The sequence below is a fragment of the Pipistrellus kuhlii genome, unplaced genomic scaffold (assembly GCF_014108245.1).
Source record: "Pipistrellus kuhlii isolate mPipKuh1 unplaced genomic scaffold, mPipKuh1.p scaffold_m20_p_6, whole genome shotgun sequence".
Lineage (NCBI taxonomy): Eukaryota > Metazoa > Chordata > Mammalia > Chiroptera > Vespertilionidae > Pipistrellus > Pipistrellus kuhlii.
The window spans coordinates 50,014,904-50,038,992 of record NW_023425562.1 but is presented as its reverse complement, the minus strand read 5'-3'; the positions used below and the strand labels follow the sequence as shown (position 1 = coordinate 50,038,992).

Here is a 24,089-nt window from a genome sequence, read left to right as displayed (position 1 = left end):
AAATGAATTAATGAATGAAAAAAAAACCACGCTTTTGTAGAATCCATGACACTTCTGTGTGGGAAGGAAGCGATTAGTAAATCAATTCGGAAAAACAAACAACAACAAAACCGACCATTTGCTCTGGTGAATGCGGGCCCCAGAAGCTGGTTAAACAGGCCAGGACCTGTCTATGGTGCTGAAACAGAGCGGCGCCGCTGGTCCTATAGGGGCTGTCAGTTGTGTTGAAACATTACTTGTAAGTGCTCGACACTTCAGGAGGCTGGCTAATTTTGAATGAAATGGATATTTGCTGTCGGCCACGGGCCCCATCGGGTGTCTGCCCGCCATAATATTAGGAGAGTGAGAGGGCAGAGTAAAGACAGAGCGTTGGGGAGCAGTCCCCAGGGCTCTAACCCCATTCTCAAACTTGGGGCGCTGTCTACAATGCTATCCACAGGATACGCCTGTGATCTGGAAGGGAGAGCGGGGCGTCCGCGGTGCTGAACTCCGCGAGGGCTCCTGGGGACATCGATAGCTCTGTCCACGGTGCTGAACTCTCGCATCTAAGAGCCAGCGGAGGCGCAGTTCAGTCCGCGAGGCCTAAAGGCTGGTTGCTGGGTTGGCGCTATCCTCCTCCGTGGTGCTGAACCCTCAGCAGAGCGGCCAGGAAATGGACCAAGGATGAGAGCGAAGGAGGGACCTACCTCGCCCCAGACTCACTGTAGGATCTCGGAGAAAACACTTCTCTAATTTAATGTGCTTCCTCATCTTTTAGATGGGGCCATGAGTCCACCCATGTGTCTGTACTGAAAGTCTCTCCCAACAGCCCCAGTAAACCGGCCAAGGAAGGGATGAGAGGATCTAGTTGGATTCCTGCTCTTGTTTGATGAGAGTGGTTTCGCTAGCTATCCCCTCTCCCTGCCCTAATATTCCATTAGGCCAGTCGTTCTAAGAAGGGTGCTCTGGAATCCAGAAAGGAGTGATCCAATCCACTAGAAGGAGCCGCAGCAGCTGGCCTACCTCACTCCCATTCTACAGACAGGAAAACTGAGTTCCAGAGAGGGGAACAACAACAATAATAAATATTGAGCTCTTGCCATGACGGTGGCATTATGCTAAGTGCTTTAGACACACGTTTTCATAAATCCTCACCAACGTCCTCTAGCTATTATTTCCATTTCTCAGAGGAAGATCAAGAGATTCAGACAGGGGTGGACACCAGAACATGATCACACACGATTCCAAAGGCTGCGGCAGGACTATCCTCAGGTCTCTTGGGCTCTGGCCCTGATTTCTACCCTTCCTCGCTGTCACTTCCACCCCGACCTGCCCCCAACCTCCCAACCCCCACCCCCCTACCACCACCACCAGGCACCGTCCTGCTAGCAAAGTTGTGGAGTCCCTGTGCGCTTTGGATCTGGCGGCAGGTCGATTGGTTTCCTTTCTCATCCCGCTGGATAGTATTTCTGCTTCTGAAGCCAGAATCGGGGATCCGGTTTTATGTTTTGAGGGAACCGGGTCTCTGGGGTGCCTTCCTCCACCCCATCCCGCCCCCTACCTGTGCTCTGGGGCGGGGAAAGTTGAGGGTACCGCTTTAAAAATCCCAGCCTGGGCAAAACTTTGATGATAAATCAAGCCGCAGATCCCTCCGCCGCCGCCTGCCTCCTCGGGGCGGGAGGGAGGAGTGGGAAGGAGGGGGTGCGGCGGCGAGCCGCGCACGGTGGCCTTCCGCGGAAGGGAAGAGTCCCGCAGTCGGAGGCAGCCGGCTGGGCGTGCTCTCGCTGCCAGCAGCTGGGGCTGGGCCGGGGCCGGGCGAGGGCTGGAGCCGGGTCGGGTCGGGTTCAGCGGGCGAGGGGCAGAGGTCGCAGCCGGGCAGCCAGGCCGCACCCGGCAGGGGACGGCGGGCCCTGGGTCTGCGGTCTCCGGAGCCCCGATGTGAGGAGGCGGCGGCGCCCCTGGCCCGAGCGCGCACCATGGGAGCCCCGCTCGCGGTGGCGCTGGGCGCCCTCCACTACCTGGCACTTTTCCTGCAACTCGGCGGCGCCACGCGGCCCGCCGGCCACGCGCCCTGGGACAACCACGTCTCCGGCCACGGTGAGTTCACCGCCGCCTCACCCGCGGACTTCCCCCACCGAACCCCACCCTGGCTGCGCGCTCCAACTTGGCGCTCCCCGGGCTCGAACCTGCGCTGGCCAGTGGCGGGAGTCCCAAGCGCCCTCTGCCGGGTCCACCGACCTGCCTCCCTACCCCCCCCCCCCACTTCCGCACTCCCGGCTATTCCTGCAGAGGAGGGGGCACCCCGTGCGCACCCGGGATCCGGCTCCCACGGAGAGCCCCTTCCTCCCCCCCACCCCACACCCACTCTCGCTGATACACACACCTCCACGATCTCCGCGATGCACAGCCACGAGCACGCTCAGAGCCACACTCACTGCTTTCTCACACTCACAGCACCTACCCTCGCACATCTCCAGACACCTTTTCAGTTCCCCTCCTCACTCATAAGCACTCACACTTATGCCCACTACACACACACACACATCAGGCACTGTGGTGTCAGGCTCACACCCTGCCAGCTGGCATTCCGGCTCACACACTCTGCACAACTCTTGCCTGCCGGCCCGCAGACATTCTGGCAAATGCACATACACACTTGTGAACACACTTGGCTCATCCACCTCTCCTGCCCATCTGCCTTTCCCCTTTGTGGGTGTACCCCCACAGCTGCCCTTGCCCCCTCCCTCTCTTCACTTGTCCCTTATGCCACTGGGAAAGCTGGGGGGTGGGGGGAGGGAGACTCTGCCTCTAGTGAACTGGTAGCCTGGGCTGCATCTGCCCCTGTGGGGTGGGTGTATCCCAGGGACCGAGGCTTGGTGGGATCCCCTCAAAGACACTGGAATAGTTGGGATCGCTGCTTCCAGCCAAAGGCATAGAAGAGGAAAAAGGAAACCAGATGTTTTTGTCTGCCTCTGGGGGTGGGCAGGAAGCCCTGCCATCCCTCTATAGGGTACCACGGCTCACCATTATCCTCTGCCTCGGAGGACTGAAATGTGGGAAATCAACTCCAGCCGCGGGAGCTGGGGAGCAAGCATTCCCAGCACTAGTTGCCCAAGTGTCAGAGCTCATTCTAGCCCCAGAGGAATCCAAGTTGGCAGCAGAGTTAGATCATCTAAGGCGGCAGCTGTGGGGCCCCTGTCCCCCGCGAGGCAGGCTGTGGTATGGGGCCAGCAGGGCGCAGGTAAAATGGAGACCCTTCCTCCATCCATTCCTTCCCTGCAGAGGCCCCCAATCTGGTGGGGGAAGCTGCGGCATCCGTGCTGGGCACTGCATGCTCAGGGCTCGGGTCGGGGGTGGAGGGGGGAGGTTTGCACAAAAGGCAGAGATTTGGGTGATTTATTCTTATGGGGAAGAGTAAGCTCTGGGACAGGGGTGAGGGCGTGGGGGTGGGGATAGCTAATGAAAGACAGCTTTGGCTGGACTGGGGTGGGACGCAGGAGTGGGGTTCTCCAGAGGGTGTGGGGGGCTTCCAAAGCTCTTCTTGGGGTCTCTCTTTTTGGACTACTATGATTCCCTGCACCCTCCCTGCTTTACCAGGTTTGATAGTGACTGCTCTGTGTATCATTTATGCACCCTTCACATCCCTCATCTAATTTCCACCGATCTGTTTGGAGCAATGGTAAATAGGAGGACTGTTATTCTGACCCTCAATTTACAGACGGAGAAGCCAAGAGAGGAGACGGGACTTGCCCAAGGTCACACAGTGAATGAGTGGCTGAGCTGGGACTGGCCCCAGGGTCTGTCGGAAAAGACAGCGCTTTTTTCCAGGACATTCATCTCCCTGTCAGATTCCCTCCCGTTCAAGGGAAACTGGGAATTCCTCCTTCCGCTCCCCTCCTCGCTCCGCTCATTTCCTCGGCAAGGTTGGAACTTAACTCTGGGAGGGTTTTCCAAGGAAGGGCTTTCCTGAGTTTGCAGTTCCGAGAGGGATCTGAGGACCAGACCCCGAGGACCTGGGGGCCACTCTCACTCTGAGTCCAGAGGTGGTCCCCTATAGGGGAGCGGGGTTTGTCCTTTGCGTGGCACTTTCCACCGACCACTGGTGCCAGGTGTGCTTAGGGGCACAGCTCTGTCCACCAGCTGTAATGTCCCTCTGAACCCTGGAAAGGTCAGCTATGTGGCCCAGAGCAGGGGGGCGGTGGGGGCTGTAGATGGAAAGGACGCGGCAGACTGCTGCGGAACCGGACTTTTCTCACACACTGCCGATGTGGCTCTGGGCAAGTGAGTCACCCCTTTGGGGCTCCTTTTGTCTCTCAAGAAACGAGGAGGCCAGGCAACTCCGCGGGGCCGGACTGCCTTTCCCCAGCATCGCCAGGTTCAAAGTCACCAAGTCGTGGCCGCCGGGGAGCCCGCCACCACAGGAAGGGCTTGGAGCCACTCACTTAATCACAAAAAGAAACTGTTATTAATGATAGCGAGACGCGGTGAATAAGTGGGTCATGTCTAATAAGCCATTTGTGTTCAGGAGGAGAATACCAATTTGATAAAAGCTGTGTGTGCTGAAAAAGCCCAGAAATTGCTGTTTAGCAGATTGGAGCCTGATCGTTTCATTATTCCTGGGCTCTGCGTGTCCTCAGCTGATTCAGGAAGTGTGGCCGGGTTAGGAAGGTGTCTCCGTGCCTGGGGTGGGGGGGTGGAGGCTGCAAGCAGGGGCTCCGGGGGAGAAGCCCATGGACTCCGACTGCTTGCTGGCCGCTAACCGCTCCAGCTCAATCTGAGCTGAGCCCGGCAGCCCAGCTAACGCCTTCCGCCTGCCCGGCCCGGGGCTTGTCACAGGGAGAGCCCGTGGTCAGACGGGTCCTCAAGGACATCTGTCTCGCTTCCCACCTTGTGGCCTCCCTTCAGCCCACTTCGCAGAGAGCGTTTGGAAGGCATGAAGAATGAATTGGGGAACGCAAGGTTATGCCTTTTAGGGAGACGTCAGGGCTCCGGAGGCTGGTCCGTCCATCCATGTCTGCTCAGTAAATAGCAGCTATCTTGATTTTTCCTTATTAAAGAGGGTTAGCTCACTGCCATCAGCACAGTACGGGAGGGAGGAAAGGGAACTAACGCTTATGAAACACCTACTGTCTGCTAGTGGCTGCCAGATCCTGCCAGTGTGAAGTCACTAATGCTGACATTCTTCACGGAAGGCTGGTGCTGGACAGAAGAGGACCCTGAGGTTCAGAGAGGACCAGTGACTTGCCCAAGGTCGCTGAGTCTGTGCAGAGAGCTGGAGGGCTGTGCCTCGGTTAAAGGTGTGCCCGGCCGTTCTGGGCCTGCCTGCTTCAGGACAGCCTTGAGGTGGGCTTAGCAGGTTATGTGATGAGACTTGTTCCCCTGCACAGTCCCTACCAAGCACCCCTCCCCCTCCAGCTCCCTAGAGGACTGGCAAGGCAGTGGGTTCCCCCAAGAGAAACCAGAAAAATGACAGTATCTTGCTGAGGCCACGGGCAAGTTAGACAAAGTCAGCTGGGCTGGACTCCTCCATAATCTTTCCAGAGCTTGCTCAAGGCGGGGGTCCAGCGGGAGGGGGAGGGGGTCTTTGTGAAGATCTTTGCAGACCCCCTGCCTTGGAATCGCCCAGAGAGTTTATTAAATGCAGACCCGGGGTTTCCCCAGGCCCATTGGCCAAAATGATTGTTTATGGAACCCTGGAACCTGCATTTTAGTAAACTTCCCAGATGATTCTCCTGCAGCCTGGAGTTTGGGAGCCACTGTCATAAGTATTCGCACAATAGGGGGCAGGACATTGCCGGGTGCCAGGAGCTGAAGGCTTGGTCTGGTTTTGCAAGAGAGGGAGAGGTCCAGGCTGGAGTAGGTATGTGGACCTGAGAGGAGCCCCAGGGAGCCTTATACTGCAACTAACACCCATCCTCCACCCCGCCCCCCACCCTGCCACACACACACACACACACACACACACACACCACTAGGCTTTTATTAATGCACCCCGGTGCAGACGAAGATCCTGACTTGGCCGGGTGCTTTGTCCATTGAGTGAATCGCTGTCCGGAGGTTCTCTGCTGCCAGGAGGGAGCACCGGGGTGCTGGGGGAGGGGTGGGAGCCACCGGGCCGTTTGGCAAACAGCCTGTGCACTGAGAAACGACCCTGGCTTTCTCTTGTTCCTCGAGAACTGTTGGTATCTCGCCGTCCGTCAGCTGGCTAGTTTGGTGGCTGGGAGACGGAGAAAATTGAATACTGCCTCCCGAAGGTTATGATGTTCAGAATGTGTCCGCCGTTGTATTGGGTGTTAGTGATTATTCTATCAATTATGCCCGTAAACACTCTGCCTTGGGCTGAGGGCTTCCTGGCGTCCTATGGGGAATTGGCCCTCACAAGCTGTTTTCCCCAAGTCCGTCACACCAATTGGCTTTGACACCTTGCCTATCAGCGGCTCCCGCGGCCTTTCCCCTAGCAAGGGGAACTGCGGGCGGCCAGCAGGATGGGGGATTCGGCTCATCGCCATGGTGACAGCAGGGGTGTTGGGGAAATCTGCTACAAAGGGGGTGTGTGGGAAAGGTCAGGGCTGAGAGTGGTCCCTCTCAACCAGCTGCCAGGGCAGGAGGTGGAGCCTTTGGAATGAATCACCAAGGCTCAGGCCCAGCCAGCAAGGTGCCTTGAACCATCTTCAACCCCTTTCACAGCAGGTAAGATCGAGGCCACGGGCAAGAGGGCATTTCCCCGAAATGTCCTGGTAGGTCTTTGACTTTTGGAATCACCTTATCCCCGAGTCTATACAAATTGGGGGGACGGGGGGAGGAATACATGGAAGCAAATGTTTGAGTGTCATGGGAGGGCCTTACATGGCCTCATCTCATTTGATCCTCGGAAGAAACCTAAGAGGGCGGACTTGTCCTGGAGGGGAGGTTGAAAGGCTGCTCGAGGTCATGCACGGAGCAGGTGTAGGAGCCTGAATCTGAACCCAGGAATATGGCTCCAGCGGACGTGCTTTTCGTGCTGTTGAGGCCCCCAGAGAGAAGGAGGGAGAGGGGAAGGGCCAGGGACCATGGTGACCTCCACATTCTGCACCAGGTGTCGGAGGGGAGCAGCAGCAGCAAACCTCGACCAAAAACGCTGCCTCAGTGACCTGATAGCTGCCCTGGAGGCTGAGGAAATCAAAGGGGTGGGGAGGGGGGAGGAGATGTGACAGTGACAGAGTGCCACATGAGGGTGGGTATTGGAAGAGGGGCGAGGTGGCTGTCTGAAGCCAGCCCACCTCCAGGTGCTTGGCCATGACTTCGAACTTTAGGGACCAAAGCAGTTATTGATGGGATTATGGCAAGGGTGAGCCTCCAAGGGAATTTGGGGCCAGCTGGGCACACAAGGGCCAGAATCTGGGCCCTCTCACTGCCCCCCCACACCTCCGCATTGTAATGACTGGGGGCTCCAGGGCAGGGACCAGTCAAGAGTCCCTCGTGTCCTGGCCCCCCCCTACAATGCCCAGCACAGGGAGGTGGCAGGGAGTGAACAGATGGCAAGAAGCACAAGGCAGGGGTCTGAGGTCAGAATCCTTAAACTTTTGCTCTTTCCAAGTTAATACACGTCATTTTAATTTCATGGGGAATCCAGGTGTTTCAGTAGAAAAATCACAAGATTGGGACCCTTGCTCCTCCTCCTGCCCATGGCAAGGACTTCTGGGGCGGGTAATGCTGGTTCCACCTTGCGGTTGGCAGACCACGCCCAGCCCCCTGGGGTGCGTGAGATGCCTCAGCCTGGCGGGGAACGGGGTTTCAGGCTGAGTCCTCCGCTCTCAGACCCTGATGAGACTCTCTGATCCGGAAAAGGGTGGCGGTCTCACTAGGGGAAGACACCCACCTCCCCACCAGCCCTTCTTCAGGTCCCCCAGGGCCCCTGAGCGAGAGAGACCGGGTCCTCCCGGAGAGACGATTTCAGGCGGACTCCAGACACACCTCTTTTGTTGTAATAGTTATGCATCTATTTTAATGTAGATTAGGAAAAGATAACCAGCACATTAAAGCTGTGATTTCACGGATATGATTGCTTAGAATGACGGTAATGGGGGATATTAAAAAATAGTGGGTTCGTTTATAGGAAAACATTAAGGTCATAAGAGTACAGGTGGTGCACAGGCGCATCATGGATGGGAATGACAGGCCTGCGGATGTGCCGGCCCACAGGCCACCCCTCCCACCTCATGCTCCCTACTTGCTCAACTAAACCTGTAAACATGTACCCATGAATTGTGCTAAGGAGCAGAGATGTAGCGCAGCCCGGAGAAGGGCACTCAGCCCCGGGCAGGGAGGGTGGTCAGCAGTGAACTGCTCATCACAGAGCGCACGCACGCTGGACCCCACCAGTTATTAGTTGGAGATGCTACAAAGGGATTTCCTGCTTTATTTCCCCACGGAGCCAAAACTGGTGAAGTGGGCAGAAGCCGGAAGTCAGTGAGAGCTTAATAAAGCTCTACCTGCCACACAGCATTCGGTGATGGGGCAGGGAGAAGGCCCGCGTGGGCGGAGGCTGCCTGGCCCCCACACCGGAGGAGGCAGGGGTGGGGCCCTTCGCCGCCCCATGTGCAGGCGTGGGCGCAGCGACTCCCTTGTGACTTCCCTTCAAGGCGAGGTGCTAGCGTGAAGGCCAGGAAATGGACCCTGGGTTTTTATCGGCCTTCCCCTACTCCGCCTTCTGGGTGGCTGGCAGGTCCTTGCCCCTCCCCGGGCCTCAGTTTCCCCACCTGAACCACGCTGAGTTCGCCCTTTGTCCTCCAATCAGCAGGTGAGGGTGGGGCCGGTGTTGGCACAGAATTCCACCCAGTACTTGGCGCTTGGCTCTCAGTGGCCCTCAGGGGTCTGGGAGCTGAAATACCAGCCCATGCTCATCTGGCATGTTTGGTGCCTATCCGTCCCCCTCCCCCCTCTCCTGTAATCCCCTCTGGCTCTATGAGGAGCGCACTCCCATTCTACAGAGGAGGGCACTGAGGCTCCCGGGGACAAGGCCACCCGCCCGAGGGCACACACATGTTGAATTGCAACCCTAGGCTTCAGCCCAGCTTCTGGGGCTCAGAGCTGGAGCTCCCGGCCGCTCATCTGCCCACTCCCGGCTGCCAAGCAGGTGGGAGTGTGGGCAGGAGCTTTGTTCTGGAGCTCACTCTGGCTTTATCGGATCCTCTCGGGGTTCAGACTTGCTGAGAAGAAGGTTTGGTGGAAAGAGCAGGGGTCAGTCGGAGAGTCCAGGCTCCTAGATCTAAGTCCGGCCCAGTCACAGCGGGTGGGGAGCTGTGGGACCCGGGGCCACGCATGTGACCCTGGGGGCACCGCCTGGGTATTCTAGGAGGGGCGGGCGTTTCTGTCTGAGCCAGTGTGTGGAGTGAGTGTGTTTGGGTGGGAATGCGCCTGGGTGGTCCTTTAGCGTCCGGGCCAGGCTGGTTTCCTCTGCCCAGTAGCCTCTGCTACAATGCCAGCCTCCCTGCCCTGCCCCCTGCGTGCACTACCCCCCCCCCCCCCCCCCAGCAAGCTGTTGCCCTTGGGACAGAGCATAGAGGCTCTGGGAGCATCTGGAGCTGGGAGAGGGGGCCTCACTCAGAGCTATCAATTAGGGGGGCTGACAGTGCCCATCTGTGGCAAATGCTCTGCTGTCCCTCATTCTCTTTCCCATGGTTTGTCTCTGTCTTTATCTGGGTCTCTCTCTCTCTCTCTCTCTCTCTCTCTCTGTCTCTGTCTCTTCCTCTTTGCTCTCTATCTTTGTCTTTAAATCTCTCTCCATCTTTCTTTGTTCCTTTCTCTGTGTCTGCTGTATCCATTTCCCTCCCTCTTCTCACCTCTGTCCTCCCTTTCTCTGCCTCTCTGCACACACACTCACACACACACACACACACACACACACACACACACCTTCTTCAGATGACATCTCAGATTATACGTACATATATTCTGTGTATCATAATGACTTACACACGGACAAGGCACTCAAGAAATGTCAGTTGAATGAATGAAGTGAATAGAAAAATGAACAACCAAATGATGACGCTACAAGGGACACTGGAACTCATGTAGTCCCTAACTGCGTTGGAGAACACAATCCTCCTGACAATCTGATGAAAACCGATCGTTGTTTTGCTGAGGGTTTGTGAAGGTGCCAAAGCCCCCCTGTGGTCCTCAGGAGAAGCAGCCTTCATTCCACCAGGGGGGAAACTGAGGCCCAGAGAAGAGCCAGGACTGGCCCCAAGGCACAGGGCAGGTGTGCAGCAGGACCAGGTGTCAACCTGGAGCCTTCCCTTCCCCCATAGGCCTCCCTCTCACGTGACCTGGGGCAGCCCCTGGAACGAAGCTTCATTCACTTTCCCCAGCGAGGACCCCTTGGTGAGTGAGTGTCTTCAGGGGGTGGGTGTTGGGGAGCGACAATGGAAGACAGAAAACCAGAGGTGAGAGCCCAGGAAATGCATGGGAAGGTGAGTCATCCTAAGGGAGGTCCCTGCAGGTTTCCAGTGAGAATGGTTGCCGTGTCCTGGTGCAGTCAGGGAAGACTTCCTGGGGGAGGTGGGCTCTTTCTCAGCCAGGTCCAGGGACCTCCAGGGCTGAGAGCCTGGCCTGACTGCCTGGGTCTGGGAGGGGCTCCATTTGGAGAGCCGTATGTATCTGGCAAAGCAGACCGGAGAGCTTGGTCTTGATCTCCAGGGCAGGGGGAGCCTCGGAAGACTGCTGAGTGGGGAGCGGGAAGGCGTGGCTGGTGTTTGGCTGGGCATGGCCATGTACGTGGAATGGTAAGGGGCTTGGAGGCTGGAGTGGCTGCCAGAGGAGGAGCTGCTCCCAGGGGAAAGGGCTGGGTCTGTGGACTCGGGGTGCTGGGCTGGCCGCAGTGCCGGGGAGGAGGGAAACGTGGGTGAGTGGTTTGCGTGCTGGGCGTACAGAACACCGGTGTTCTGCCTCGTGCTTGAGCACAGCCGGCTTCCTCCTCCTCAGGGCCTCTTCCAGAGCGTTTTCCTCCCCTGGCAGCCTCTTTTCCGACCTCTCCTGCCTTCTCCCTCTCCTTCATGCTTCACGTAGCTCCTCAGAGAGGCCCGTGACCTCCTGTCAGAGCCTCATCGTGACCGCCCCTGGAGGCACCCCAGGCGTCCAGCCACAGACCCATCTTGCAGAGGGGAAACTGAGGCCCAGAGAGGTACAGCGGGCCAGGGGCCCCACACCTCGTTCAGAGCAAGGGGGCAAAGCCTAAACTGTTTTCTCCCAGCCATGGCATGTGAAGGGTGTCTCTTGGAGTTGGGGGTCTTGATTGACCCCCCACCCCCTTTCTTAGAACCCGCAGGCCTGGTTCCCCGCGGAGGGCAGGGAAGGCAAGAGCAGGGGGCAGAGTGTCTGTTTTGCTTTGTGAGGTTTTAAAAAAATCATTTCCAGCCTCAGAGGCGGCAGCAATTACGGCCAGCTCGCTGGGGAGCTGTTTGCTGGCTGTCATCGGCCAGAGAAAGGGTCCCTAATGGAGGCCGGCGGCCAGAGCGCATGGCAGTGGAAACAGCGCTCAAAACGAAGCAGCACTAATGGTCCCAGGCAGGCGGAGGCCGGGGAGGGGGAGGGCGGGCAGGCTGGCTGTCAGCTGACGGGAGGGAGGCTGCTGGAGCAGGGGCTCTGCGGCGACGCACCAGCTGGTCTCTTTATGCCCCTGGAGACCCCAGGAGCCGTCCCTGAACTCCAGCTAGGTGCTGGGAGCCCAAGCCCCACCCCGCTCTGCTGCTGCTGCTGCTGTTAAACCCCCTCCCAGGCAGAGGAAAGAGTGAGTGCAAAGGCCCTGGGAGGGGCAGAACCTTCCACCAGTTCTAGAATAGTCCTTGCGTTGGAAAAGGCCAGGCTAGTCTTCCAGGTGAGGAAGGGGAGGTGGGAGCTTTGGGGACAGAAGCCCGAGTGAAACCTCCCAGGGGAGAGGCCGCGTAAATAGCAGCCTGGCCATCACCACGGAGCCCCCTGCTGTGATAGACACAGGAATGCAGGAGCCTGTGGAGCCCCCATTGCACCCATTTTACAGAGGAGGAGATTGAGGCTCAGAGATTGGCCCACCACGAGAAATTGTAGTTGGGGTTCAAATCCGGCTCAGCCTGAGCCCACATATTTACTGCTGCAGCCTTGAGGCTTCCCAAGCACCCCTGGGCAGGAGGAGGAGGGCCTCCACCAGGGCCAGGCCTGGCGGGGAGGGAAGGGCAGCATGGTCACTCTGCTCTCTGCTGATGCCTCCTGGGCTCTGCCCCAGTCCTCCCCTCCTCCTGGTCTCTGCACCTGGCTTTCTGGTGCCCTCACCTCTGCCTCTCCCCTTCTGCTCTGTCCCCAGGGTGCCTCCCCACAGCTCTCCCTTTCCTTTCTCCTCAGTGGATCGGGGAGGGGGGTGCGCCTTTCTGGGGTTCTGGGACCCCTGCTTATCCCTGTGGCGGATGCGTCCTCCTTTGCTTCCTCTGTTCACCCCCTCTCTGCCTCTGGCAGGCAGCCTGGACACGTACGTGCCTGGGCTCTGGGGTCAGACACGCATGGGCTCCAATCCTGGCCCCAGGCCACCTCTCTGAGCCTCACCAGCCACCCGTGCGATGGGCTCACCCATTGGCTTGGCAGGACGTGCGGGTGAGGATGAGGAGAGAGGCCCGTGTGCCTTCCCCCGCCCCCGGATCCCTGCACATTCCCACACTTGCCTCTCTCCCTCCCAAACCCTTTTCCTCCCTGTAGCTCAGACGTGTGGGAAGCGGAGGCGGGAATTCCGCGGGGGAAACCTGCTCCACTCCCACACTCCTGCAAGTGCCAGGATAGTTTCACTCTCCTCCGATCTTCCCAGATTTGCAGTTCCACTGCCGTCTCCCTCCATATGTGCCCGTGGCCTTGGGAGGCACCCTGCCCCCAGCGCCCGGTGCCAGCGCTGCCCTCCTGGCTGTGTCAGGGCCGCCTGGCAGGGCACCCTGGCAAGTCCCCTCCCTCTCTGTGTCTCAGTTTCCCCACCTGTAAGGAGCAGGAGGATAGTGGCTCCTTTCCAGGTTTTTTTTTTTTTGGGGGGGGGGGGCGGATTCTGTGAGAGATTTTATTTTGTTCAGGAAACAATTCTATAAAAAGGAATGAAATATGATATGTGCTACAATGTGGATGAGCCTCAGAAGCATTATGCTAAGGGAAAAAAGCCAATCCCGAAAGACCATAGACTTTATGATTCCATTTATGTGAACTCTCCAGCACAGGCAACTCCACAGCCACAGGAGGGCTGGGGAGTGACTGCTTAATGGGGCCGGGGGCGGGGGGGTTCGGGGGGAGAGGAGACGAAATGTTTTGGGCAAGATGGAGGGGATGGTTACACAATACTGTGAATGCACTAAATGCCACTGATTTGCGACTTTAAGATGGTTAATTTTATGTTATGTGTATTTCACTTAAATTGAAACTAGCTAACTAAGGAAACACCTCTATAGCATACAGTCTGTGCCCGGCAGTCCACTTCATATATCTTAACACATTTAATCCTTACAGCAACCTTTGGGGTAGTTATCATTATCCCCATTTTGATAACCAGATGAGGAAATTGAGACACAGCATCACCAGGTACTGTACTTAGTGCATAGCAGATGCTCAAACATGTCAGCTGTTTTAGTTTTTATTGGGCTGAGCAGAGGCCCCCTCCCCTGGAGTGACGGTGCCTGTGTGTGTGCCTAGACCTGAGCAGTGGAACTGAGGCGCCACTGTGCCCCGAACCCTGAAACAGGCTCCTCGCGTGCATTAGTTTACGTCCTCCTCCACATCAGCCTTTAAGCCATGCCACACGTGGGACCCAAAGCTCAGAGAAGTGCAGCCACTGACACGAAGCCACACGGCGAGTCAGGGCGAGCTGCCCCTGGCATCCTCGCCTGGAAACCCTGGGCTCCACCCTCCCCGCTCCCTCTCCTTCCTCCTGGTCCTCCCCCTGAAGCCCACACAGCAGCACTCCCGTGCACCGGGCATGGTCTGAGGACCCTCGGGGACTGTGTGGGTCAGGGGGTCCCGATTGGGAGGTGGGGGGAGAAGGTTGGGCCCCACGTAGAAGAGTAAACAGCTCCCACCAGGGCCAGCGCTTCTTTGATGTCTCCTATCTCATTTAGAATTCATAAAGTCTGTATTGTGTTCCGTAATATATTCATGTTTGTTTTAAGACGAAAATAATGTTCTTTCCCCGTTCAGGGGAGGGAAATCAATGCCTCGGGAAGTGCCGAAAGGGCGTCCTCCATTCATTGCTTTGTTCCTTCATCCTGCGAGCACACATTCGGACCTCCTGGCTCCTAGCATGTTAGTCCTCCCCATCCTCTTCATCCTCACCATCCTCACCGCGAGGAAGCTCGGGGAGCCGTGTGGGGAGTCAGAAGGGTGCGGCGCCGTCAGCCAGACAGGAAGGCTCGGTGGGATCCTGGTAGGTGCGTGGCTGGGAAGGCTTCCCAGTGGCCCAGGGAGTCAGAGCCCGTGGTGGAGGGGGTGGTGGCTGAGGTGGATGCCCGCTGGCGCCCGCCTCCAGCACGACCTGCCTCCAAACCCCTTCTCCTCAAGAAGACCGTGTCTGCTCCGTGCCGCTCTGGACTGGACTCCTCGCTCTCGCCGGCTCCCTTGCTAATGAGAGAACCTGGAGACGGAGGCTGGCAGCCTCCCATAAACCACCTTTCCTGCCTGGAATTTACAAACGCTGTTCGGTGTTCATAGTGTTTATTTTTACACTTACCCTCTATTTATGGCAAGTGATGCTGATTTTCTGTTTATGGCAGTAATAAAAGTCTCCTTTTAAGCTGAAAAAAAATTTTTTTAAGTAAAAAGGGAAAGAGGCTTTGAAAATAAACATCAAGTGAATGACAGTGCAGGTGGTACGGGAATTCTGTAGAGACTGTGGGGGTGGCCCCCGAAAGGGAAGCCCTCTCTCTGCTATATCCTTTCCTGTTCTGAGTTCCCCCTGGTTGTTCAAACCCCACTCAAGTTCAAGCCTGCCCCCTCCTCCGAGAAGCCTTCCCTGACCCTCCAGGCACACACGTGCTGGCCTGGCCCCTCCTAGTACCGGCGCCTGCGTGGCTGTGTGACTGGTGCACACCCTGGGCAACTGGGGATCTGGGTTCAGTCCCAGCCATTCGCTGTCCACACAGCAGTCACTGGCGTGTGTCTCTGGGGGGCTGTGGGCTCCCAGAGGGGCAGGGCCTGGTCTGAGCCTTTTGGAAGCCCAGCAGCACGGAGCTGGCCCTGTGGGGGGCCATTCCCGAGCTTCTGCTGCATGCCGAGACCAGCGTGTCTCCACTCAACACCGCAGCTCTGCAGGCTTTTGTACACAATGCCTCCCTCTCCGCTCCCAGAGAAGAGGAAATGTGTCCACTCCCAGATGGAACAACCTTTCATCCAGGCACAACCACGACTCCTCTTGCTGCAGGCAGCCTGCCAGGGCCCGGGAGGGAACAAAGAGAAGCTCAGGGCCTCCCCTGGCCCATCGAGGGGAGGGCAGTCACTCTGCACCCATCCCTGGGGAGAGGGGGCGGGGCTCTGGCTGTGGCTGTGGCCTGCCTTCTCAGTCCCTGGGGGCTTTTCCATCGGCTCATCTAGGTTCTTCCCTAATGGACATTTACATCGCCTGATTTCAGGGGTGCAGTGAGATTTCTGATGAGCTGGGTGTCATTGGACACCCCCTCTGTGGCCCTTCCCCCCATCCTGCCTCCCCCTGGGAGTTAAGGTGGCCACACACGCTTCCAGCCCAGCACCCAGCTGTGCCTGACACAGAGCAGGCAGGCTGGCTCTCTGGAAATGGCCCCCACAGAGTCACACTCTTTACTGTTGAAGGGGGGGCAGGAGCTTCAAGAGGACTCAGGTTTTGGCTGGGAAACTTTGTGGTCCACCTTGGGGTTGAAATCTGACTTTGTTCCTTCGTGCTGTGTGGCGTCAGGCACCAACACAGCCTCTCTGAGCCTTGGTCCTCCTGTGAAATGGGGCTGACCATGAAGAGGACCACTTGCCGAAACCGGTTTGGCTCAGTGAATAGATCATCAGCCTGCGGACTGAAAGATCCCAGGTTCAATTCTGGTCAAGGGCATGTACCATGGTTGCGGGCACATCCCCAGTAGGGGGGGATGATTCTCTCTCATTTATGTATCTAACTCTCTATCCCTCTCTCTTCTTCTCTGCTAATATATATATATATATATATATATATATATATATATATTTAAAAATAAAATAAAATAAAAATGAAGAGGACCACTGGCCCTGGCCGGTGTGGCCCAGTGGCTTGAGTGTCGTCTCATGCTGTTTGGGGTGTGGGAAGGAGGCAATGGATCGATGTTTCCCTCTCACATCGATGTTTCTCTCTCTCCCTCCCTTTCCCTTCCTTTCTCTTAAAAAATCGATCAAACACATTTTTAAAAGTAGAGCCACCTCCTGAGGTCTTCGGGAGGATGGCGTGGGTCCTGGGTGCGGTGTCCGGCACAGAGGCGGGTTTCCTTCCTTCTGCGCCGGGGCAGGGGACTGGCCACGCCGGCCCCAGGTCCTCTGAGCCTCCGTTTCTCCACCTGTAGTAACGGGACAGTGACCCCTGCTCCGCGGGTTGCTGTGAGGGTTTTGTGGGATCAGGCACATCAGCTTTCTGGCCTCTGCCCAGAAAGGTGACCCGCAGGGTTGGTGGGGCTGGTCCGTGGACCTCAAGGTCCGACCGAGTGGGGAGCCGCCAGCACAGCAGCCACGGCCCTTCCTGCATGGCCGCCATTTGTTCATTCCCGTTTCATTCGTGGTTGCACTTCGCATGACAGCTTTACGGGCCCTCTGGGGAGCTGCCAGCTGGCCTATCAGTTTGGCTGGGCCACACCAGCGTGGGCACCAATCGTCATGAGGGCCACAAGGAGGGAGGGCGAGGAGGGCTGTTCTGCTGGGGCCTCATCAGGGCCTCCCCGGTTGCCTGTGCCCACATGTCTGTCCCCGTCCCTCCTCTGATGAGTGCAGTCTCCCCGAAAATTAGTCTGGCAAACAGTAGGTGCCCAATAAATGTTGCGTGAATGAACCACTGTGTGAATGAATGATGTCTATCTTTTTTGTTTTCTTTCTCTTACAGTCTCTAACGTAAGTTCTCTGGGTTTCTGTCTGACCTTTCTTTCTCTGTAAAATATTTTTTTAAATTATTATTTATTTCAGAGAGGAAGGGAGAGGGAGAGATAGGAACATCAATGATGAGAGAGAATCATTGATCGTCTGCCCTCTGCATGCCCCACACTGGGGACTGAGCCTGAAACCCGGGCAGGTGCCTGACGGGGAATCGAACCATGACCTCCTGGTTCATAGGTCGACGCTCAACCACTGAGCCATGCAGCCGGGTTCTTTCTTTATTTCACAAATGCCTAATAGCACCTCCTACGTGCCTGCTCCATGCTGGGCAGTGCAGAGGCCCTGTCCTGGGGAAGCTCCCAGGGGATGGGGAGAGCCAGCCCCTCAGTCTCTTCCTCTAACACTTCCTAGTGGGGCAGAGAGGGGAGGACCCGGAGACTCCAGGGACACCAAGGAGGGCCTGGGCGGCGGTAACCAAGGGCCCCAGGGCCACGCTGGTTCTCTCTGCTCGCTTCCCTTTGCCTCTCTCATGCTCCAGCTCCGCCACGAGCCCCCCTGCTCTCACTCTGGCAGAGACGGATGGGTGGGCGGGGGTCTAGCTCCTGCGGGCTTCCTGGAAGAAGCAGCCTCACACCAGAGCTTTGAAGGCTGGAACAGCAGGGAAGACTGTGCAGAGGCTGAACCAGAGGGCCTGCAATGAGGAATCTGAACTCAGAGACAGAGGGAGCTGGGGCCCGCGCTGGGACTGCCTTTGTCCGACAAACCCCTCTGGGGCTTAGTGAGTCCCGCTGGTTGCTTCGGGGAGACATGAGGAAGCAGAGGGATGAGAGGCCGTGGGGCCCGGGTGTGAATGAAATACAGATGCTGTGTCCACTGCATAACCTAATGAGGCTACAGAGAGGCATCGTTGAAATCTTTCTTGGGAGAGAATTTTGAGCTAGGAAGTGAGAGAAAGCAGTGTTGTTTCTTGAGCACCTACTGTGTGCATGAGGCGTGTGTTGCCTTGTGTAATCTCCCCTGTGTCCCCTCATTCTCTTCTTTATGTGATAAAGAATCGGAGGCTCAGAGAAGTAGACGGGCTTGTCTGGTCACACAGCTAGGGGGTAGAGGAAACAAGATTTGAACCCAGACCTGAAGGCAAAGCCCTAGGTATTCTAGGGCCTGGGAGGTTTGGAAGAAGGGCGGGTAAGCTCTCCCAGGTCACCCCTGCCTTTCCAGAAGCCCAACTGAGGGGCTGCGCTAGGGCCACGAGCTCTTTCCTGCAGGTTTTGCCCTGATAACTGGGTCGGGGTCTTAATACCTCCCACCCCCATTAAAAGCAGAAAGGAAGCCCTAAGTGGCTTGGCTCAGTGGATAGAGCATCGACCTGCGGACTGAAGGGGCCCGGGTTCGATTCCGGTCAAGGGCATGTACCTTGGTTGTGGGCACATCCCCAGTGGTGGGGGGGGGGGGCATGCAGGAAGCAGCTGATCAATGTTTCTCATAGATGTTTCTAACTCTCTATCCCTTTCTCTCTCTGTAAAAGCAGAAAGGAAGATGTTGCATACAATCAAGCCTCTTCCTCCTTTTCCTGCAGAACCCTAATTTGCAGACAGTGGTTTTAATTGTCTTCTCAGCAAGCCCAGCCCTGCTAGGGCCCTGGGGCTGGAGAACACAATCATGTCCTTCTCAAAAATCTATAATTATACCCGCCTCCCCAGGGGCTGGCTGTGAGGAGTCACCTGGCCGGGAGGAGGGCTCAGGGACAGAAGGAAATCCAAGAGGAGACATGGATTTTATGTCCTAAACTCAGCCGGGATGCTCTTGTGGAGATTGGGGGGTGGCTGGAGGGAGGAGGTGCGGGTAGGGGATCGGGAAAAAGAGCTGCAGGAGCAAGTTCTAGAAATTACTGGCGTCCACTCTAGAGCCCTCTAGACCTGGGTGCAGATGTAACCACCTGCTCACTCTGAACCTCTCTGAGCCTCCATCTTCCCACCTGGAAATGGGGCGTCGTAACGATCACACCTGCGCCTTAGCATGATGGTGGGAACATGAGAAACGTGTGTAAAGGGCTTGGCTCAGTGCCCGCCACAAACCAAGGACTCGGTATGTATTAGCGTTTGTTATTGCAGCAGCATCACCAGAATCAGAGCTGGCCACCTACCGGTTTCTGGTGCCGATAGCATGTTTCCACTCACAGGGTTAGGAGAGGGAGCAAGAGCCTCTCGCCACTTACAGCTGCCACTTCCGGGGGAGGAACGGGGCTGCCTTTGTCCGTTAGGAAGCGGATGCAGCCGTGTGGAGCCTGGCAGCTGAATTTCACCTGATAATTCGGACCAGATTCTGAGGCTGATGGGTCCCTGGGTCTCAGGCACATCTGCTGGTCAAAACCCAGTTCTGTGAATCTCGGGCCAGTCATGTCACCTTTCTGAGCCTCGTTTGCCTCGTCTGTTGAAGGGGAGTGAGTGGATTAGAGACTGTGTCTGCTTGGTGCTAGGATGCTCAATGAATGTAGTGCATTTTTTTTTTCAACAAGGACTCTGGCTTTTTCTTCTTCTCTTCTCCTCCTCCTCCTCCTCCTCCTCCTCCTCCTCCTCCTCCTCCTCCTTCTTCTTCTTCTTCTTTAAACATTTATTTATTTATTTCATGTCACAAGCAGCACGTGCTTGTTACCAGGAAATGAGAAACATAAGCACAATTAAAAATGTTAAGTGCCCATATTTTTATTTACACAAAAATGTCTACTTTCAAACACACCTTCCAGGATCCTGTGCGCGCTTGATGGCTTTCCCTCCTTATTGCCTTGGATCAAACACTCCCTTTCTTCTTGCCTCTGCCACCAGTCTTCAGGGCCCGGCTGACATGCCACCTCCTCCTCCCTCAAGCTTCCCTTCCCCCAAGGAGCAGTGACCCGCCCCTCAGATTACCTGAGCTGGTGGGGTTCTCCAGCCATGAATTCCAATCCCCATGGAGGCTCAGAGAGGAGGGAAGCTTCTCCCACAGTCACACAGCACGTCTCCGGCAAACACAGGCTCAGTTCTCCATTCCCGCCTCCCAGGCTGGCGCTCAAGGTGCTTTCTCAAATACACAGCTTCTCCCCGCGTGAAGGGTCCCCGGGGCGGTGCCTGGCACAGGCCTTCATGTTGCCACTGGTGAACAGGGAGACGCAGATATGCCATCCACTGCCCAGAGCCTCAGTTTCTCCACTTGTCCTGAGACATCCTGCTCTCTTCACCACTAAGGTTGGAGCCAATGGATCCTGAGGGGCCCTCCCCACCCCACCCCTAGAGGGTCCGAGGGGATTGGAGAGAATCTGCGGCCAGAGCCCACACCCACAGCCAACTCACCTGGCCCCAGAGTCTTGGAGCCAGACTTTCTCTCTCTGTGCCTTCTGCCCACTGCTGACTCAGGACTGCCTGGGCACCACCTCCTCCAGGCGCCTCCCCTGGGGCCTCAGGCTGGTGGCACGTCTCCTCTGTGCCTGCCCAGGCCTTGTGCTCAGAACCAAACAGACCCCCTCTGGCCCCACAGGACCCTGGAAGGCTGGCCGCTTTAGATCGTTTCTCTTTAAGGAAAAAGAGCTCTCCAGCCAAAAAGAATGTGAATTCACGGGATAAGAAGGGTCTTGGGAGTCAGACGAGCCTGGGTTCAAATCCAGACTCTACGTGTGGCCTTGGGAGGGTCACTCCGAGGCTGTCAATGGGGCCTGGGAGGGGGCGGAGCTGAGGCTGGCACGGAGCCCCCCTGCTGGGATGCCAGCGTAGGTGGCCCGAGCGCTGAGCACCGGCAGTGTGCCTGGTCTAAGCTGAGATGCCTGTGATCGTGTGAAATACACACTGGATTTCCAAGACTTAGCAAAACAAAAGAGTGTAAACTATCTCAATTATTTTTATTATTTGAAATAATACTTTGGATATTTTGGGTTAACTAAAATACATTATTAAAATTCACTTTTCCTACAGTGTGGAGTTTCCTCAAAACACTGAAAATGGAACTCCCATTTGACCCAGTAATCCCACTCCTAGGAATATATCCCAAGAAACTAGAAACACCAATCAGAAAGGATATATGCACCCCTATGTTCATAGCAGCACAATCTACAATAGCCAGAATTTGGAAACAGCCTAGGTGCCCATCAGCAGATGATTGCATCAAAAAGCTATGGTACATCTACACAATGGAATACTATGCTGCCATAAAAAAGAAGGAATTCTCATCATTTGCAGCGACCTGGATGGAATTGGAGAACATCATACTGAGTGAAATAAGCCAGTCAATGAAAGAGAAACACCACATGACCTCACTCATTTATGGATAATAAAGAACATTATAAACTGATGAACCAAAAGATAAATATATTATCTGTGTACATATTTTAACATTGCCCCCCCTCCCATACATACCCTCCCTCCCCAGAGTTTTGTGTCCATTAGTTGTACTTATATGCATGTATACAAGTCCTTTGGTTGATCTATTATCTCCCTCAGATCTCCCTACCCTACCTGCTGTACTTTGACAGTCTGCTTGTTGCTTTACTGTTTACGTGTCTAGTAGCCACATAAAAATTTTTTTTTTAATTTTTGTTTTAAATATATTTTTTATTGATTTTTCTTACAGAGAGGAAGAGAGAGGGACAGAGAGTTAGAAACATCTATGAGAAAGAATCATCGATCAGCTGCCTCTTGCACACCCCCACTGGGGATGTGCCTGCAACCAAGGTACATGCCCTTGCCTGGAATCGAACCCGGGACCCTTCAGTCCACAGGCCGACGCTCTATCTACTGAGCCAAATGCATTTTTCCTGTTTAAAAAACCTTTTTTGGCTGAAACCGGTGTGGCTCAGTAGATAGAGCGTTGGCCTGCAGACTGAAAGGTCCCAGGTTCGATTCCAGGCAAGGGCATGTACCTTGGTTGCAGGCACATCCCCAGTGGGGGTGTGCAAGAGGCAGCTGATCGATGATTCTTTCTCATAGATGTTTCTAACTCTCCCTCTCTCTTCCTCTCTGTAAGAAAAATCAATAAAAAATATATTTAAAACAAAAATTAAAAAAAAAAATTTTTTAATGTGGCTACTAGACACGTAAAAGTTCTGTGTGCCTCGAAGGTGTTTCTGCCTGTGGGACAGTCCTCTCTGTGTGACCATTGCTGAGATTTGAGGGGAGAGGTGGCTGTGGGGGGGCCACCAGGGCTTTTGAGGGTGAGAGGGCTGGCCACGGATGTGGGGCTGGGACCTGACCTTGTGACCTCTGGCCACTGAGCAATCCCAGGCCGGACACGGCCCTCTCTGAGCTCTGCATCAGGGACAGGAACTGGTGGCCCAGGGCCCGAATTTTCCGTTAGTTCAGGCAGACCAGCGGCCAGAGGGAGACTGAATGAGGTGGTGGAGGCCCCCCTCCCCAGGTCCCCCTGATGGAGCCCCACCCGCACCCAAGGAAGCCCATCTCAGCCCCGTGGCAAGATGGGGCTGGATGGGAGGGCGGATGGAGGTAGCATTCCTGGGTGACCGATGCACTGAGCATTGGGGTTGGGAATAGCCTGTAAGGGTCTGGGGGGCAGGCGACTGGGGAAATCTGGAAGAATTGATGGGACGGGCAGCTTCCTTCCCGGCCTCCTGGCCTCCTTGCTCACACCTTGCAACCCAGCCTCCTCTGGCCCGTCGCTCCCTGTGAGAGTCTCTGGTGGTGCCATGGGCTCTGGGACAGAAGCGGGCTCTAGCGGGGCATTCAGAGCCCCAGGCCAACTCCTGCATACCCCGTCTTGCCAGCTGCTGCTGCGCACCCCGCGCTGATTCTCCGGGGGCCCCACCCGCAGCCCTGGGGCTCCTGCCTCCTCGCCTCTCCCACCCACCAGCGCTGTGGCCGCGGCCCCTGTTCCTGAGCCCCAGTGACGCCTCCCCATTTCTCCCACAGCCCTGTTCACAGAGACGCCCCACGACATGACGGCGCGGACGGGCGAGGACGTGGAGATGGCCTGCTCCTTCCGCGGCAGCGGCTCCCCCTCCTACTCGCTGGAGATCCAGTGGTGGTACGTGCGGAGCCACAGGGACTGGACCGACAAGCAGGTGTGGGCCTCCAACCAGGTACTCCGCCCAGAACCGGCCCGACTGGGGTGTCTCTGCCCCTCAGCTCTTCCGAGGGGTCTGGGCCCCCACTCTGTCCCTGCAGCACCCCTTCTCCCTCCCCCCTCCCTTCTTCCTGAGATGGAGGCGTGTTTCCCGGCAGGAGGCAGAGCCGGGCTGAGCACGTGGGAAAGGCACCACCAGGGAGCCCTCCATAGAGCACAGAGTGCAGCCACACTCTGTGTGCACGTGGGGAAACTGAGGCAGGGGCCCGGAAGCTGGCTCCCGGCGCTCTGACTCACCTCCCGCCACTTCTCCGAGATGCACGGACAGCTGTGTTGGAAAGGCCCCTGCGAGCACGGCAGACGCCGTGGCCAAGTTCACGAGCACCAGGCGTGCCCCCTTCCACACTCATGCAGGCACACCAGCGGCCGGCCTCTGTGCATGCACTGGCCTCCACACACCGACACGTTCATGTGTGCCCGCCACGGGACCAGATGCTGTTGCTGTCCCTGCCCACACACCCAGACATATACCAGCCCCTGCCACCAGCCCCACTGCCAACAGCCAACCCCGTGACTCTGAGGGTTTTCTGTGGACAACAGAGCCTGCTGTCGGCGAGGCCGGCTGGAGGAGCATTCAGCCACGAGCACAGGAGCTGGAGGACAGTCCCTCAGGCCCTCGCCCCTCAGCTGGCACCTCCTCCTCTGAGGTGCCCAAGGAGAGTACGTTCCAGGTGCCCACGGTGGGTCCTGGCTTGATGATGCACCCATTACTGACTTCCTCCCTTTCTGTCCCCCTCACTCACTCCTCCGGGGCCTCCTCCTGATATACCACTTGGACTCAAGCCTTTGTCCTGGGGCTGCATCTGGGGGAACCCAGGCTGGAACTCTTATTCTCACCCTTGCAGATATGCAAATAACATGCAAACACACCCTCTCTTCCCACCCACTCACATATGAACACGTACATTCGCTCACCTCCCCGTGCACACATGGGAGTGCTCACACGTTCTGGCAGGTTCAGG

General features: G+C 56.6%; 1 protein-coding gene across 2 annotated transcripts in view; it reads left to right on the top strand.

Moving 5' to 3' along the window:
• The first annotated feature begins 1,725 nt into the window (after positions 1-1,725).
• The window catches only part of VSTM2L (V-set and transmembrane domain containing 2 like), a 33,724-nt gene continuing 11,360 nt past the window's right edge, over positions 1,726-24,089 (top strand). The window contains exons 1-2 of one of the 2 annotated variants that reach the window (XM_045574566.1): positions 1,726-2,076; positions 22,914-23,083. In XM_045574566.1, the coding sequence (XP_045430522.1) occupies positions 1,956-2,076; positions 22,914-23,083 (291 nt within the window). In that variant the 5' untranslated portion in view covers positions 1,726-1,955. The remainder of the gene's footprint in view (positions 2,077-22,913; positions 23,084-24,089) is intronic. The other variant, XM_036419286.2, reaches the window with a different exon arrangement.